Raw genomic sequence first — 16,447 nt, forward strand, 5'->3', positions numbered from 1 at the left:
ATCAAATAATCATTTCCCCTACTGTATGTCAATGAACAAACAAGATAGTCCGTTAATGTCAAATAAAAAAAAACAGCAAAATACTTTTGCTGATTAATATATTATTGCTAAGATCCTTCATTCGGTCAGCAAGTGCTTAGGTTCTTTTGTGCTGTGATGCTGAAAAGTCTTTAGTTAAATCCATTTAAGGTAATTCTGTCTTCATGTCAAACACCAAGCCGTTCTTGTATATCAGCATGGCAAGCTCATTGTCCACTTGCTCAAGGTCCGTAATTTCTCCTTTGGAATTCCTCTGCTCCTCATCTGTAGAGCCGGGGCTCGAACAGTCGTCGCTGCATTCTTCCAAGGTACTCCTGTCGTGGTCTACGTCCTCATCAGTCCCATCGTCCCACTCGTCCCTGAGAACGCGGACATCTTCTGCTTCCTCTGAGACAGACTTTCCCTCTGGATAAAGTTTGAGCAGCGTCAGCTCATCGTGCACCTCCTCTTTCTTCTCTAGGATTTCCTGTTTTATCACATTATCAGAGAACAGATTTAGTAAGTATTTGTAATTACATGGGATAAAAGGTTTTATCAGTTGTAGATATGAAAATGTGGGTTAAAGCTCATTGAAAATATTCTGTGGTCAGACAAATTAAAATTTGAAACTCTTTTTGGAAAACATCGAAGCGGTGTCCTAAAAAAGGAGGGGGACCAGTGTGCACATCTGATAAAAGGACCATCAGTGTTGAAAGGTACGTACAGGTTTTATACATACACACCCTTTGTGTACTGTTTTCACTGACGCAATGAGTTGAGCTCATTTTTGTCTCAGTTGCTTATGTTTTGTCTTTTTCAATAGGGCACATGTCACATTCGGCAAAAAAAAATTGACAATGGTCAAAACAGTGGTCCACCCATCACTGGTCATGGTACTGTGGCTGCATACTTCTCTTGCACGCAGTCGACAGTTCTGCTTTTTGGTCAAATGAAAAGTCTGTGGTTCTGCCACATTGGCTTTCAATAGATCGGTCAGAGTATTTGCTGGAAAAATATTTGGCCAAAGCATCCAGTCATTTCAGCAATGCCCACTTAGCAACCACAGACATTCAACTTTCCATCATTTGCAGTTTTACTTCTTGTTACTGTTTCCCAGACATAGTGCTTTGAGTTCTGCCCTCATAGTTATGTTTTTGACCTAGATTATCTTTTTTCTCATGCGTTTTGAGAACTTTACATGCAGTTTACCAAACTCCACATGGACTGTCTCATGCCTTTTATTCAAGAATGGCCTCCGTCCCTATGATTTCAAACTTATTCCATTTAGCAGTTACAAAGGTCAGTGGGGAATCGATTTTATAGTCTAGATCTTGAGAGCATAATATCTCATCACAGTCAGGTCTGCAGTTTCCTGGACCTCTTTGCTTGTTCTTTGTTTAAACTTCAGTAAATTATATATACAGGTGCTTGCCTTTCCAATGTATGTGCAATGATTTTCTTGGCCTGAGAACACTGTGATCAATATTAACCTCCTAAGACCCAGACTCTTCCACGGCATGCATTTTTAATTTCTCTTTGATATTTGGGGTGATTGGGACCTGATGAATGTAAAAACAAAGAATTACCAGATTTATTTTTTTTTACCTATTTTTTGTTTCTAAGAAAAATGAGAGCCACATATGAGGATATTCGTTTAAAATTTCAATAGAACAGTAGCAGTATGATGTCCTCATAAGCGGATATCAGGCCCTTGAGACTTTTGGTCTAAATAACCCAAAATGTGATGTCCACATATGTGGATGCCGGGTCCTAGGAGGTTAAAGGCTAATTAAAGCAAACTGGATGCATCGAGCAACAATTTGGAGCAGACTTCAGAAACATGAAAAGTTCAGCCCGGCCTCACAAGAGAAAACAACAATAGCTTTTTAAGCAGGTCAAAACCTGCTGTGGTCATGTAAATGAGAACAGCTGCCTTCACAGTACCTGGGGTGGTTTGGACTAGTCATGCTGGTAACTGAGAAAACAGAAGAGGAACTTGTTGCACTTGAGAGAAATCTGCCTCAGGGCTTTCTGACAGAAAGTCCAACCAAACAGTAAAGAAAAAAGAAAACAATGAAAAATAGAAGTCAGTGAATGATGGTCCCATGGAGTGAAAGCCCCCAGACTAACAGACAGTCTATGCTAACTGGTAACACCAGTTACCAGTCTATGCTAACTGGTAACACCGTTGTTAATGGAAGCACGTGGGAAAAAATTAAACTCCAAATGCTACACTGTGTGCTTTGGTGTCATTTTGGTTTTTATCATGCATAAATTTGAGAATCTGAGAAGGAAAAGAGTTGAAACTGCAGTAAAAACTAAAAATAATGACACGTTCTGCAGAAAAACTTGGAAAGTTGCATCCTGTTTTCACTTCTTCTGTTTCTATTACAAAACTGAAGCGGGAACCATCGTTTTGGAGACTACAGCATGCAAAGCGTCCCATAAACGTGAGTATAAAATGGACCAACACATCAACCATAATGCATGGAACATTTTTGTGCATTGGTGTTGCACAGAGCTTTACAGACACCCGTCTACATGTGCTGTGCAGTGGGGGGTAAGTGTGCTTGTCTTTGTGCTTTTGCTGTTACATTTGCTTCGCCTCTCCCATGAAGAGCACAGAAGTATTAACTGATATATTTCTTTGCCGAGTACTGAAAACAATGAAAGCTCTCCAGTGCTTCGAGTGCTGCGGGAGAGTAGAAAAGCACTATATAAAAATCAGTCCATATCCTTCTTCTCATCTTCTTCTTATCTTTTTAAATTTCTAATTTTTTTCCATGCTTGTTGTGAAATCAAAATTTCTTTCCTGTTCAAGCCCAGCTTTAAGCTAGTTTGCATTGCACCTACATGTAGTTGGGCTACACGCTTTTGGCTTTTGAGGGTTGCATGCAAGCATGCCTGCTTTGGTTACTTTGGTCTTTCACTGTGTAGCCAAAGTCCTGTGCATGATGGACACACTGTAGGACTGTAAGTCCTGCACAAGGCTCACCATGAGTTCAGTACTATTATACTTTTACAACTCCACTTGACCGAAGGGCCCCTGCACTGTATTTTAATGTCTACATGGACAGAGTCTCATGCTCACCATCTGATGATGATATCTGCATCAAGTGGACCTTCACAAGTGTGTAAATTTGGAAACCATTCATCCATTTTCTTCACTGCAGCAGACTGTCACAGCATTCAGTTCACTGCAGACGCTGCAGAAATCTATCTACCAGTGTCCCCTCTCCCCTCATGAACAATACCACAAGATACTTAAATTTCTCCCCTTGTGGCAGAAACTCATTCCTAACCCAGAGTGGACCCTTTTCCAGCTGCAGCGGCTTAGCCAAGGAGTGTCACTGTGAATTCTCATCCCAGTTGCTTCACACTCAGCCTCAAACAATCCCAGTGTGAGTGAGAGGACATACCTGATTAAACCATAACAAACCACATCATCTGCAAAGAGCAGAGAAGATATCCCGAGACCACCAAAACAAACACCCTTAACCTCCCCATAAACAGAATCAGTGACATCTGGAGATGCAGACCGACCTCTCACAGTGATTATACAGGGACTGATACCCCATACTCCGACGGACCTCAAAGTGCGCAGTTGAATGCCTTCTCATTAAGATTGCAGGACAAACTCTCACACACACTCAAATATCCCTGAGAGGATGATATTTCAGTAATCAGGGATCAAAAAAGCCAAGCTCTCCACCTCCAATCCACAGAACCACCAAAACACCAACCAATTAGCAAAACTGTTTAAACCCCCAAATTTCTTTGACTATAACTACCTAAATAACCACACTGGGAACGAACATCAAATCCTTAACAGCTGCAAATCCAAGCAATGGCCTTTTACCTGAGTCTTTGATTGATGGGGGATGAAATCTGTAATAACAGGCTTTGGCACAGGAGGAAAAATCTTGACTTTGATCCTAAAGATGAAAAAAAAAAACAGATAAACAAGAACTTCATGAGAAACTTTTACTTTCTTAGACAATTAAGAGACACGTCTGATGATCAGAAGTTACATTGACAGTGGCTGCTGACCATGTTTCACTTGTCTTTCACAAGTACTAAACAAACATACTGTATGCATATTGTAGTCTGCAGGTTTGTTTTTAAAATGGGAAAAAAAGTTTACTTACTTCTTCAAGACAACGGTGCACGTTGTTGAGAATAAAAAGAAGACAAACAGCAAGCCGAAACTCAACCACACTAATACGGGGAGGAGAGGAGAAAATTAGTAATTCTGCTAGACCATATCTGAGTTTTACAAAAAAATTAGCTCCAAGGTTTGAACTAATATAATGAGTTCATTCTTTGAAATATAAAGTTTGAACTCAACTTTATACCACAGCTCTGTGAAAAACTGTTTCACTTTATTACTTCTTGAGATATTCATGTTCAAGCGTGGAGCGTGAATATCTTGAAGGTAGCAATGACAATTTTTCAAAAACTATATATTGAAACGTATTTGATAAATGAAGCTAAAATCTCACAGCAATCATTACATATGGTAAGTTTGTACCATAAAATATTTATGCAAATCAAAGCTGGTTAGAGTTCCTAAGGAAAAAACCTTGCTAACATATATTAGCTTTACTAAAAACAAATTATTTTAACGTGAGAGTTCGCTCTGATACCATTCATTGGTTTTCCTGGCTTGGTGTTGATGATTGCTGTGGCTTCAGGCCCTTCTCCCACTTGTGTCACCCCAGCTAGGGTGATGTTATATTTGCTTCCAGCTTTCAAGTTTTCCAGGTGGTATCTAGTCTCTGAAGCTGGTATGTTGTCGCACGCTAACAGCCCCCCCCCCCCAAAAAAAGCAGGGAAAAAAAAGACAAACAATTTCGTTATTACAGTTTGGAAATTTATGTTTCTCAATGTCAGTTAGTGTTTCCTTTTGCAGAACTTAGAAGCAGTTAGAGTTCAAAGAAGTGATTTTCACACCTTCGGGCTCATCCTGTGAACTGATTTTTACCCAGCACAGGCGGTAATGTGTCAGGAAGCCTTGCTGGTACGCAAGAGGAATCGCTTTCCAGGACAGGTCAGCAGAAATGTCTGTTTCGTCAAATGTGGCGACCTCCTGAGGTTCCTTCAGTGGTACTAAAATTTAAAAAAAGAATTAAAATAATAATCCTTTTGCAGAAGGAAACAAAATGTATTGTGCTCAGTGATTTTGATTTGCACTCGATGAGTGTGTGGTGCACGTCGTTTTTTTTGTTCAGCTTAATGTTAACTGCCTAGAGAACTGGTCTAAACTTGGATTCAGTAATATATCGTAATTAGCATGTTAGCTTCTCACTTTAGCAAATCTTGGGAACTAAATTTTACGCATGCTAACTGGCCCACAACTCACAATTAATATGTACTTGAGCAGGTAAAGGGCACTACGGTACTTAAAGTAGCAGAACCTAGTCCAGACCAACTGAAACACCCACAGATCACAACACTGGCCCCACAGGTTGGTGCATCATTACATTTTATTACCTAATCGCCCATCAGACCACATGACCTTTACTTCAATCTTTCTGCTGCAAACTAAAGCACTGTCTCACTAATAAGTGGTTTTCTTAAGATTGCACAGCTGTTTAGTACACCTCCCTTTACCCCATTTACACTGTGTGTTAATGTTCTTACTTTCACTGCTAATCTTAGCCTTGTGTTCTACTGTTGATTGTTTATGATTTAAAGTGATATCTGATCACAGTCATCACGATAGTTTACCTTTGCTAGCTAAAACATATTAATCATTGCAGTAATTATTCTACTGAAAGGCTTTTACCTATTTGCTTAATTAAATCAGTCAATTCAATACTTAAGTGATGCTGTTGTTCAAACTGACCAAGGTCTGTATCTGCTGCCGTAATTATGATGGCTAGGAGCTGAGAGCTTGCTGAAGGTTGCAAAATTTGAGAAGAGTCCAACTTTTCAATTTTGCAATGTGAACACAAAACAATCAAAAGCCCCCTCCCTCTAAATACCTTTTCTACCCACAGCGATATAGAAAATGTATTATTATTAGTGATAATTCCTGGCGATGATGGGTGATTCCCTTTGCTTTTGAACTACGTGTCTCTGTTCTTCTTTAATCCCTAGTGTGAATAAAAATGTATCTTCCCCTCTGTTTTTGAGTACTGCACCTTGAAAGAGTTTACAGCCCAAACAACACCTGAATTCTCTACAAACGTGAGATCTTAGAAAGCCTCACTATCTGGGGCATCTCTGACGAAATGCTATATGCATGGTTTGTTGGCATTGCAGCTGAAGGTGCAGCTGCCTTGACAGGCTGATAGAGAAGAGCAGCCATTGAGTCTTTCACTGCATCAACCAGAATAATTAAAAACATTCATGTCACTGTCAAACACATTACGGAGTTGAGATATTTTTACATAGTCATTGACTCTCAGTCTCCAAAAGTTTGCAGATTATCTCAGTAAAGTGAGCAGGGTCATCTCCCTGCCTATCCTGAGGTTTGTGGGTAATCTTTTAGTTTGCAGTCTGTCTTCAAAGAAGACTGAATCTACTGCAGCACAATATTTATTCATGCTTTTATGCTGAGAGCTTTTTGTGCTGTTGCATTTGATGCATGACTTCATTATTTCATATTAAATACTGAGATTAAATAGCAAATAGCGTTAAGATTGAAAAAAAAAATAGGATTTAATTGTGGTATTAATGTTGTGTTTGAATAAATCACCGACGCCTGAAGAGGTCATTTTGAGCTGGAGAATGACGGGCGTATTCATTTAATGAAAACGTTTTATCATTCTTACAAGTCGTGCCCATCTAACGGCCACCTGGGGGCTTTCTGTGTGCCGTTTGCATGCTCACACTGTGTGGGTACTTAGGCGTGCGTTAGGTTAACTAGTGTGTAATCGGTGCAAACTGATTGTCTGTTTCTTGGTCCAGCGATATACTGGCGACCTGAGTAGGGTGTACCCTGCGCCCAGCCCTAACAACCCTCAACTGGCTAAGAAAATAAACTGATGGATGAATGAATGGAAAAATATTGCAATATTTTTGCTGTTCACTGATGTTTAAGGTCGGACATGTGTAGCTGAAAACAAGCTGTGTTTTTCACAAATCCTGCCGTGACTGAGTAATTTTATTCATGAATCCCCCTTTCAGCAGTCATCTTTGAATATTTTTTTCTTTCTGAGATGTTTATCTTTTTGTCGGTATTGGTTTGACCATTTTATCTCACCACATGACAGAGAAATATCACACAGTAAAAAATGTGCCAGCCGGCCTCGCTCTCCCCTTTAGTTAATCTATACGTGCATGCATGTGCTCTTTAATGTGGTTGACTTGTTGCAGTCCTCCTAGCTGGTAGGGAAAGTCTGTAGAAACCTTGCACATGTATGCTTTCATGAAAGCACTTACCACCTTCTTTTTGATAAAAGAAGCACATTTTAACTGTCTGTGGTCTCCCATGTTGACATCTGTGTTCAAAGTAGAGGTAACGGATGTAGTCCTTCAGGTCTGTAACAGAAACACAAAGGCTGCTTTGGTCTACGGTGTTTTTAATGCCATCATTTTGAAAACAAGGTGGCATAAACATAAGATGAATGAGAGTACAATCTTAATCGTTTCATGAACAAAGGGAACAAACTTAAACATACTTAATAGACAACTTACTCTTTCTAACTTCTTTTTTCTTCTTTTTACCCATCTTTCCTGTTAAGGTTATCACATTTTTTGGCACTGGACTTGCATCTTGAAGCTCGTACCACTCAAGACAAGTTCTCCTGTTTATTTCTTTATAAGCCAAAGTTTTGTTGCAAGCTGCCAGAGAGAAATTCAGCTTTGTGGTCTACTTGAACATAAATATACACAATATTGATATCTATGCATTTTACACGCCTACCTTCTAAATCTGATGCAGGTTCAGCTGGTACTTGCAGGATTGCCGGAGGAGACACGCTCACATCATTTTTGGCAATAACAGAGATGTTGGCAGCCGAGTACGACACAAATGTGTAAATAGTATGGTCGTTGTGATATACGGTCTTGGTGCAAATACACTGCGAAGAATTCGATGTCACATTTCTCACTGCTGCTCCTACTGGCATTGGCTGAAGAACAAGAGGGCGCTTTGTTGAGACAAATGCAGCTTGACCGACTAGACAAGAAAATACTGTATTCAACTGTTTCAACACTGTCCAGGGAGTAGTGGATGAAAATGAAAATGTAAAAAAAAAAAGTGGTAGAAACTGATGGATGAAGTGCCGTTTACAGCCAAGTATTTTCGCAAATTCAGTTCCATCCACCGCTCCTGCTCTTTTTGGGGCGATCGTGGCTCAAGAGTTGGGAGTTCGCCTTGTAATCGGAAGGTTGCCGGTTCGAGCCCCGGCTTGGACAGCTTTGGTCATTGTGTCCTTAGGCGAGACACTTCACCCGTTGCCTACTGGTGGTGCCAGTGTCCGGCAGCCTCGCCTCTGTCAGTGCACCCCAGGGTGGTTACAATGTAGCTTGCCATCACATGTGTGTGAATGGGTGAATGACTGGGCGTGTAAAGCGCTTTGGGGTCCATAGGGACTAGTAAAGCGCTATATAAATACAGACCATTTATCGTGAGTTGACTTACCATCCACGTTAGTGTCACCTTTCGAGTGCCATTGAAATGTGTTATTGTCATGGTAACATTAGGCTCATGTACAAGTTCTGTAATGAAAACAAAAAAGACTTTTTTGAGATGCATGAATTTACCATCCTATAAGAAGAATGCTAGAGTGGACTGAACAGGGCAGAAGTTACTTGGCATCATTGCTCTGTTTTATGACACAATTTTAAAAAAGAAAGCTATGAGACAGATGGCCTCACATTCCTGACTACAGTACGTTGGTATACACGGAAGTTTATGGTTGACTCAATGAGTGCAAGACGGCAAGGCCCTGTGGTTTCTGAACAAGCCCAAATCATCGCCCTCCCACCGCCGTGCTCGACAGTTGATGTGTTGTTTTTGGTTTTCACCATATGTGTTGCTGTGCATTAGAGGCAAACATCTGTGCCATGCTGTCTGTACTTCTGGTACTCCAGAAGTCTTGTGGTTTGTGATGCAACTTGATGCAACTTTCAAAACCCAAGTTGTGCTGCCCTGTTTTTTTTTAACCTGTAGAAGATGCTTACTGTAGCTGCCTCCACCAGTGTATGAATGCGAGAGTGAATGAATAGTGGCATTGTAAAGCGCTTTGGGTGCCTTGAAAAGCGCTATATAAATCCAATCTATTATTATTATTATTATTATTACTCCTGGTAGCACTTCAAAACAAGCCATACTTGTCTAGTCTTTTTCTACTTGTACTGTCATGGACTTTAACATTTAATATGCTGACTGAGGGCTATGTTTTTTGACGATTTCTGGGACGTTCACTGGGAAGACTGTGGCAAACACTGGCTGTTGATCTGAGATTACATTTACCAACTTTTGTTTTTTTAGACCTGTTAAGGTCAGAATGATTATTTTTATATCCTGAAACCATCAATTTGAAAGAGGATGTAGTTTTTTTTCCTCCATGCGATAAAAGGCAAACATTTCAATTGCATCCTGTGCAGCATCATTAAATTGTAGTGTAAATATGCATTTCATTCACATTGAGATTCACATTTTCTTTTAAAATCATCACTTCGGTTGTGTATATAACACTAGCTCACCTGCAGGAACCACAACCTGAGACCAGGCACTCCACAGTGGTTTCTTGACCATAGTGGATCGGTGTCTGATCTGAACCTGGTACGCTGAACTCTTCCGAAGGTTTACAACAAAGACCTGGTCTGTTCAGATTGAAGAAAAAGAGAGTTTAGCTCATTCAACTAAGTTTCACTTGGCTAAATGTTGTCCAGAAATACTTGTCGCTGTGCTCATAAATGCATTACTTTGTCCTTAAACAGATGACTGTCTCTGTGGGGGATTTTTAGGGTCTAGGAGGGCTTCACACACACACTAACAGGTGTTACAAAGGTAAACAAATGCCTCACTTGCAATCTTCAGACATTTTAACTCCTATAAGACATATTTGTACTCACGCTGATCTTTATTGTTGTTAATGGTGGTACTTATTATTCTCTGTAACAGCAAATGAAATTAGGTTAAATAATGATTTGTTTAAAAAAGGCCAAAAATTTACATCTGGTGACAAAACACTGACTCACTTTTCCCCACGGTTCTGTGGGGTGCTCGTCTCGTCTGAACCAAACTTCTGCTACAGCTGGATACTTCTCTGTAGCTATCCAGCTCAAGCTGAGGTTGTTTTTCAACCAGGATGCTGAAATATTTTGTGGTGCTTCATATTTTACTGTTGAATGAAAGCGAAACTTTGCTTAATACACATTTCAACTGCAAAGCAAGATTAAAATGTGGGCTGTGTCAGTTTGGTGAATCAAAATGGATAATCGTGTAATTAAAAAAAGGGTGTCCATTACCTATGTCCTGGAGTATGACAGACGTCTTTGGTGATTTGCATGTGGAGTTTCCTATGTGAGCTTCCACCCAAATCATAACGCTGCGCGACTGAATGAGTTGTTCCTCAACAACATTATGGAAAGTTTCCTTAATGTTCCCAAATTTTGTCTCACTACATAGAAAAACATAAAAGCATTACTACCCCGGGAGCAGCGGAGAAAGAAACACTTAAACTCAGCATTAAACTCGTGAGTACATTAACCCTTTCTCGTCCAGTTTCACTCGTTTGTTTTCCATTGTCTGTTTTCATAGCTTCTTATTTTAGAAAGTACACCTCTTTACATTCTTGCTTGAACTTAAATGATATGATTGACACCTGTATCACCTGTATCTCTCAGGTAAATATGACTTTAATAGTCAGTTCATTGAGGTTTGCAGGCATGTTTATGCGCAGCTCTCTTAAGGTCCCTGAGGTTAGGTCATTGACTGGGTCATTGAAAACCCTTAACTCCCTTCAGTCATTCTGTTGGAGATCTGCTGCTGTGCTTGAGATCATTGTCCTGTCGCATGACACAGTTCAGCCAGGCTTTAGCTGTCAGACAGATGGCCTCACATTTGACCAGAGATGGGCAGTTACAAGTAATGCGTTACTGTAATCTGATTACTTTTTTCAAGAAACAAGTAAGTAAGGGATTACTATTGCAAAAAATTAATTCGATTACTGTTACTTTCCTGTAAGCACACTGCATTACTAAAATGTGATTTTGTTTGTGAGAGTGTCTCATGACACTGACGTACGAGTGTGCGACATCTGTGGTAGATTAACAATGGATAATATGGAGTGCGCGAGAGAGAACGACCATGCGCCGTTTAAAACTTGGAAGTATGACGTGACTTTGAGTTTGATTCTGTAAAAAGTGACAAAAACATTAGCGTCTGCTGTACACTCTGCATGGGAAGAAAACTCCTTCCCATGCAGCATAAAAACCCTAACTTCAAATCTGAACAAGCACCTAGCACGCTGTCATTGGAATGTGAAATTCCCAGAGAAACCCCCGGTATTCTGGGAATCCATCCTACCTCAAAAACCATCCTACTGGTTGTTTCTGTGCGTGTGCTGCGCATGCGCACAATACAAAATTAAGTGGCAAGCCGTCTTATCTTTGTGAGTATGAGCTACAAGTATACTTGGAGGGGTGAAATTAAGTGCCAAACCGTCTCGCCTTTATGAATATGAGCTAGAAGCATACTCTGATTGGTAGTTAATTTATGTGGCAAACCGTCCTACATACTTAAATTTTTGCTGGAATTATTGTGTGACAGCAGAAATGTGCATATACTATGTACGGTAGGACGGTTTGCCAAAGTAAGATGTTTTGTCAGAAAACCGGATCCCTCCACTGACACGACTGCTGCAGCACCAAATGTCCACCGGCCCCACTCCTGCTAAAACAGGTGAAAATAGATTTAGGAGTGACATGACTCAGTGCCCATGACTTTTTGATTTTATTTAATTTTTGCTGTGTTTTACTTGCATCTTTACTTGTAAACACAAAAAATGATTTTATTTTATATGATGGAATATGCAGAAAATAGGTTTAAATGTTAAAGAATTTATTCAAGTCAAAGACTGTTGCATATCATTTAATTTTTGCTTGATTCAATGTGCATAAAGTTAAAAGATTAAAACTAATAAAACGAGTTCTAAAAAGAGACTTTTTCATTTGATTCAATTTTATATGATGGATTATGCAGAAAAAATAGAATTGGGCTTAAGTGTCTATTGCTTTATTGTGTATTCAGGTTGTGTATCATGTTGTTTAAAAGTAATTAAGTAATAAAGTAACTAATTACTTTTAAAAATAAGTAATCAGTGAAGTAATAGGATTACTTTCTTGGAGAAGTAATCAGTAATTGGTAACTAATTACTATTTTCACATAACTTGACCAACACTGCACTTGACTCTAGGATACTTTGGTAAACCGAGGAGTTTGTGGTCAATTGCCAGGTGTCCAGGCCCTATGGCTGCAAAACAAGTGCAAGTCATCATCAGTCCTGCACTGGGCTCTACAGCTCGTTTGGTTTTCAGGTGGCACATTATGACCAAACAACTCTACTTTGGTGTGGTCTGTCCAAAGAACATGGTCACAGAAGTCTTGTGGTTTGTTGCAGCTTTGAAAGCCTAAGCTTTGCTGAACCTGGTACGCTAAACCCTTCCGAAGAGCCACAACAATGACCTGGTCTGTTCAAAATGAAAGAGTGTTTAGTACGTGGCTAAATATTGTGTGTTCATTACTGTGTAAAGTATCTCTGATCATCAGACATTTTTTGTTGCTGTGCTCATTAATGCGTTATTTTGTTCTTAAACAGTTGACTAGGTCTCGACAGTCTCTGTGGGGGATTTTTAGGGTCATGGACAGCTTTAAACAGGTGGTACACATTATAAGTTATAAGCTTCCATAAGTAAATGCCTCACTTGCAATCATCTTCACACATTTTAACTTCTAGTTTCAGAACAAACGATAATTTAGCTCACCTGGTGACCTGGTCACCCTGGTGACCCTTCCAAACAAGCGACACCTGCATACATTTCTAACGCGGGACAACTTGTGTGCAGTTTCTCAAAGCATTGCATGGACTGACCTTGGAGGGAATTTGTTGGGACGTTCACGCCTAAAAGACTAGTGTGTATCAATACCACTAGATCACCAAAATGCTGAAATGTTGGATTTTGCAGAGGTGCTCGCACATGCTAATGATCAGTTAATCGAGGGCATTTATTATAGGGTACTAGCTACCCTCTTATTTCCAATGGAAGCAGAAAGTATTTGGTATTTAACAGGACTGTGAAAACCTTCTCTTTCACATGACAGTATCCCCTCTCTATGCTAATCCTGAAATCTGGTATTCTTCCAGTTTCAAAGCCATTCATCAGGTTTTTCTCTTTTTCATAACTCTGATCATGAAAAGACTTAATCGGTCATGTAGGCTCTCCTTCCATTTTAGTAGAAGTAACTGTTCTTGAAGATCTATCAATATGTAGTTTGGCAGTGCAGTTTCACTCATGATGACAGAACAATGCAGACACACAAAATTTCCTATGTTGCAAAAGTGCTTTTGTGCATTTTTTTTCTAATCTGAGGCGTAAAATAAAAGTTGCATAATACTTCTATTCCTCTCACATCCGCACACTTGCTTGTTCTGAGGTGAATGCAAATGGGAGCGCAAACTGTGCTACTAACGTTAAACGTCTCAGCTGCCAGCAGTGCACACCTCTTTGTTTTTTTGGTTGCAAGAGTGAAGGCATGAGTCTCCCAGGGTAACTGTTTTTCATTGTTGCTGTTGCAGTTTGCGCATGATGCACAGAAGCCAAGCAATGCACTGCAAGTATTTAAGTCACTAATAAAGTGTCAATGGAAAATTGTACTTAAGTAGTCAGTATAAGCTTTTAATGATATAAGTTTACATGTGATAGAATACTGCATGATGACCTTTTTATGACTTAGACTGTTGTCGACTACAAGACTTGTTTTGCTTTATAAATTCTTTCCCACAGCGATAATAGCTGAACAAGCAATTTCACTGGAGAGCTGGACACTTTTATCTGCGCTCCCTAACAAGAAGAGGGGCCGCGTCCTTCAGAATCACACACACATACACTTGCATACGCACATACTTTCCTCTGTCTATGAGCAGACGTATTCACTGTTGTATTATTTTTGTATATAAATAAAGACAAGTGCAAGAACAGAGCGCACATCACAGGGCCCCCACTCTGGTGTGAGCACTCTGTGACCACCCTTGCAAGTAAAAACTGCAGCGTGTGTCTTTCTACTCTCTGACTCTCAGCTGAAGACGTGTCTTTTAGAATAAATCTCTTGACATAAAGTAAAATGTAAAAACTGAATACAGGTGTTTCTAATGTTTGCAGTCATGAAAACACCAGCTAACAGTGTGTAAACACAGGCTGTCAGACTTAAAATGACAGAATAAGTTTACTATATTTAAAATGCGCTCATCATAAAATAGAAGCTGAATCTGTGACCTTAAATTGTTTTCTCTGGGCTTCGCTGTTGTGGAAATAAAAAATGAAAAACAAAGAGGACATAGCACTGACATGACCTCATTTGCTTTATTTTGATTACATGTTATGAAAGCTGCCCTACATAGCTGACCTAAACTGTTTGAAGGAGTACAGCCTCTCAGATCATAAATTCATTTTGTTCCAGTGTCACGTGAAAATCTCACGATTTCTGGGCTGGCTGAAACCCTCACGGTTTCTCACATTCTAACATAACACCTCTGGCTTGCAGCACAGTCGCAGGTGTTGCAGAGTGGTATCAAGATCCCACCTATCCCCTGGCTTTCACTATGAAACATCAAACGACCCAACCAGTTGTTCACTGTAAGAAGCTGGATGTCCAGAAAGCAAATGTCAGAAATATACAAGATTGTGGCAACTGGGCTTCATGGGCCCATTTTTAAAAGAATGTCACACAAAGGTTTACAGTTTATGTGTAGAATCAAGTATTTTTCACAGACTGAACATCTTTATGGACACATCAGTAACAAAGAGCTGAAACTGAGCAATACTCACTTAAAGTAAAGCTCAAACGTCATGTCGCTTTGAGTCGTGTTCATGCTCCACTCGCACGTGTAAACAGTAGCTTCAGCTTTTCGTCTGAAGCACTGAGGACTCGAGGGAGCCTCGCATGCAAAACCTAAGAAGAAACATATTTGAAAATGATGTAAACTGATGTCATCGGGTGGACCTTTGATTTGTCTGGGTTATCTTTGCCACGTTACCCCACACATCACTTTAGAGAAAACAGCTTCAAATGTCCCATTTCAAGCTGGAATTTTCTTGTACTATTTACATTTTTTTTGAAATACACCTGTAAGTGAACACTTTCTTTCACTCTTCTCACTGTTTTGTTGTCCTACATCTAACGTCTAAATCATTATTTGTCACTTTACCTCACCTTTACAAGTGCAAAATTCACACTTACATTCTATTTGAATGAGTTAATTTGTCAAATACATTTTAAACCTAAAAGCCAACACTTCAGAAACGCTGCACACTGCGGATGTGAACTGCAAAGTGTGGAAACCACACACTGCTGATAAGATAACCAAAATTTTGTGGCTGATGTTTTTACTAAATTGTGCTATCACTTTCATGCATGTAATTAGCATTCTTGAAGATTTGATATAATCAGAATGAAGTTAATCTCAAATCCAAAGCACAAAGCCACTTAAATGAAGGTAAACTTTTTAAGGTCATCAAAGAAGAAAGGTTTTCATAGTTGTATCTACCTTTGCTGAGAGTCGTGAGGAACATAAACATAACGTATCCATGTAGTGAGCTCCTGTTCTTAAAAAGTTCCATGAGGTATCGTGGAAAGTCTAGAAAGGTGATCGTTCTACAGTTTGCGAGAGTCCATGTAGATAACCTGCCTTCACTTGTATTTCTCCGAAATGTCACAGAATGTCTCGGCTTGTTTCACTTCATATGAAGAGCAACAAAACCACAAGCGTCAGGGGTGGGGGAAGGTTGTGCTCGTCACAATGGCAGTCATACACAAAATACTGTATACTGTATGACTCACTGAAATCATTTGTTGATTTTTACATTTTTTATTTTCCTGCCACCGTTTTCTGCTGTCTCCAGACTGCACATCAAAGAAAAACTAGTGGAAAGTCTAGAAACTAGAGCAACTGATTCACCACATCTACATTCAGTGTCTTGAATCAGGTGAGAGGGAACCTTTCTGAATTTTACGTGTGAGGTCTAAACCCACGTCGACGTGTAGAAGTGTGCAGTCATTAAAACCTCCTTATATCTAACGCTATCTAACCTCCCTGCTGTGTGTCTGTGTTTGTGTGTGTGTGAGACTTTTGAATCTTTAAAAACAAGCTCCAGACAAACAACTTCCTGTCTGTTTCCTAAAAATAGTGCAGGCTTTTGCACAGGTGTAAACGGTGCATCTATTTTATTTGAAAAAGCAAAATAAATTTGA

The 16,447-nt window shown here is 39.7% G+C and overlaps 1 protein-coding gene and 1 long non-coding RNA gene across 2 annotated transcripts in view; one reads left to right on the forward strand and one right to left on the reverse strand.

Moving 5' to 3' along the window:
• Positions 1-16,447, forward strand: part of LOC146653119 (uncharacterized) — a 250,949-nt gene that overhangs the window by 183,237 nt on the left and 51,265 nt on the right. The gene's annotated exons all lie outside the window — the stretch shown is intronic.
• On the reverse strand, positions 56-15,862 carry il12rb1 (interleukin 12 receptor subunit beta 1). The gene is made up of 15 exons (XM_085382453.1): positions 15,744-15,862; positions 15,025-15,148; positions 10,447-10,598; positions 10,177-10,319; positions 10,051-10,090; positions 9,679-9,798; positions 8,612-8,688; positions 7,892-8,099; positions 7,663-7,809; positions 7,408-7,506; positions 4,972-5,127; positions 4,665-4,820; positions 4,167-4,236; positions 3,878-3,953; positions 56-505 (listed from the first exon to the last, which is right to left on the reverse strand). Exons 1-15 carry the CDS (start codon positions 15,814-15,816, stop codon positions 185-187), a joined length of 1,962 nt encoding a protein of 653 aa, XP_085238579.1. The 5' UTR covers positions 15,817-15,862; the 3' UTR covers positions 56-184.

Source organism: Rhamphochromis longiceps, linkage group LG15 (assembly GCF_057381845.1).
Source record: "Rhamphochromis longiceps isolate RC_006_pf linkage group LG15, R_longiceps_female_GT1.1, whole genome shotgun sequence".
Lineage (NCBI taxonomy): Eukaryota > Metazoa > Chordata > Actinopteri > Cichliformes > Cichlidae > Rhamphochromis > Rhamphochromis longiceps.

Bases quoted from the DNA above. Each gene is read 5' to 3' on its own strand.
- il12rb1 (XM_085382453.1), bottom strand. From the start codon at position 15,816: ATGGAACTTTTTAAGAACAGGAGCTCACTACATGGATACGTTATGTTT. The intron at 8,100-8,611 runs GTAAGTCAACTC...CTTGTTCTTCAG, and splicing joins AGGTGACACTAACGTGGATG to CCAATGCCAGTAGGAGCAGC. The intron at 4,821-4,971 runs GTGTGAAAATCA...GGGGGCTGTTAG, and splicing joins TTCACAGGATGAGCCCGAAG to CGTGCGACAACATACCAGCT.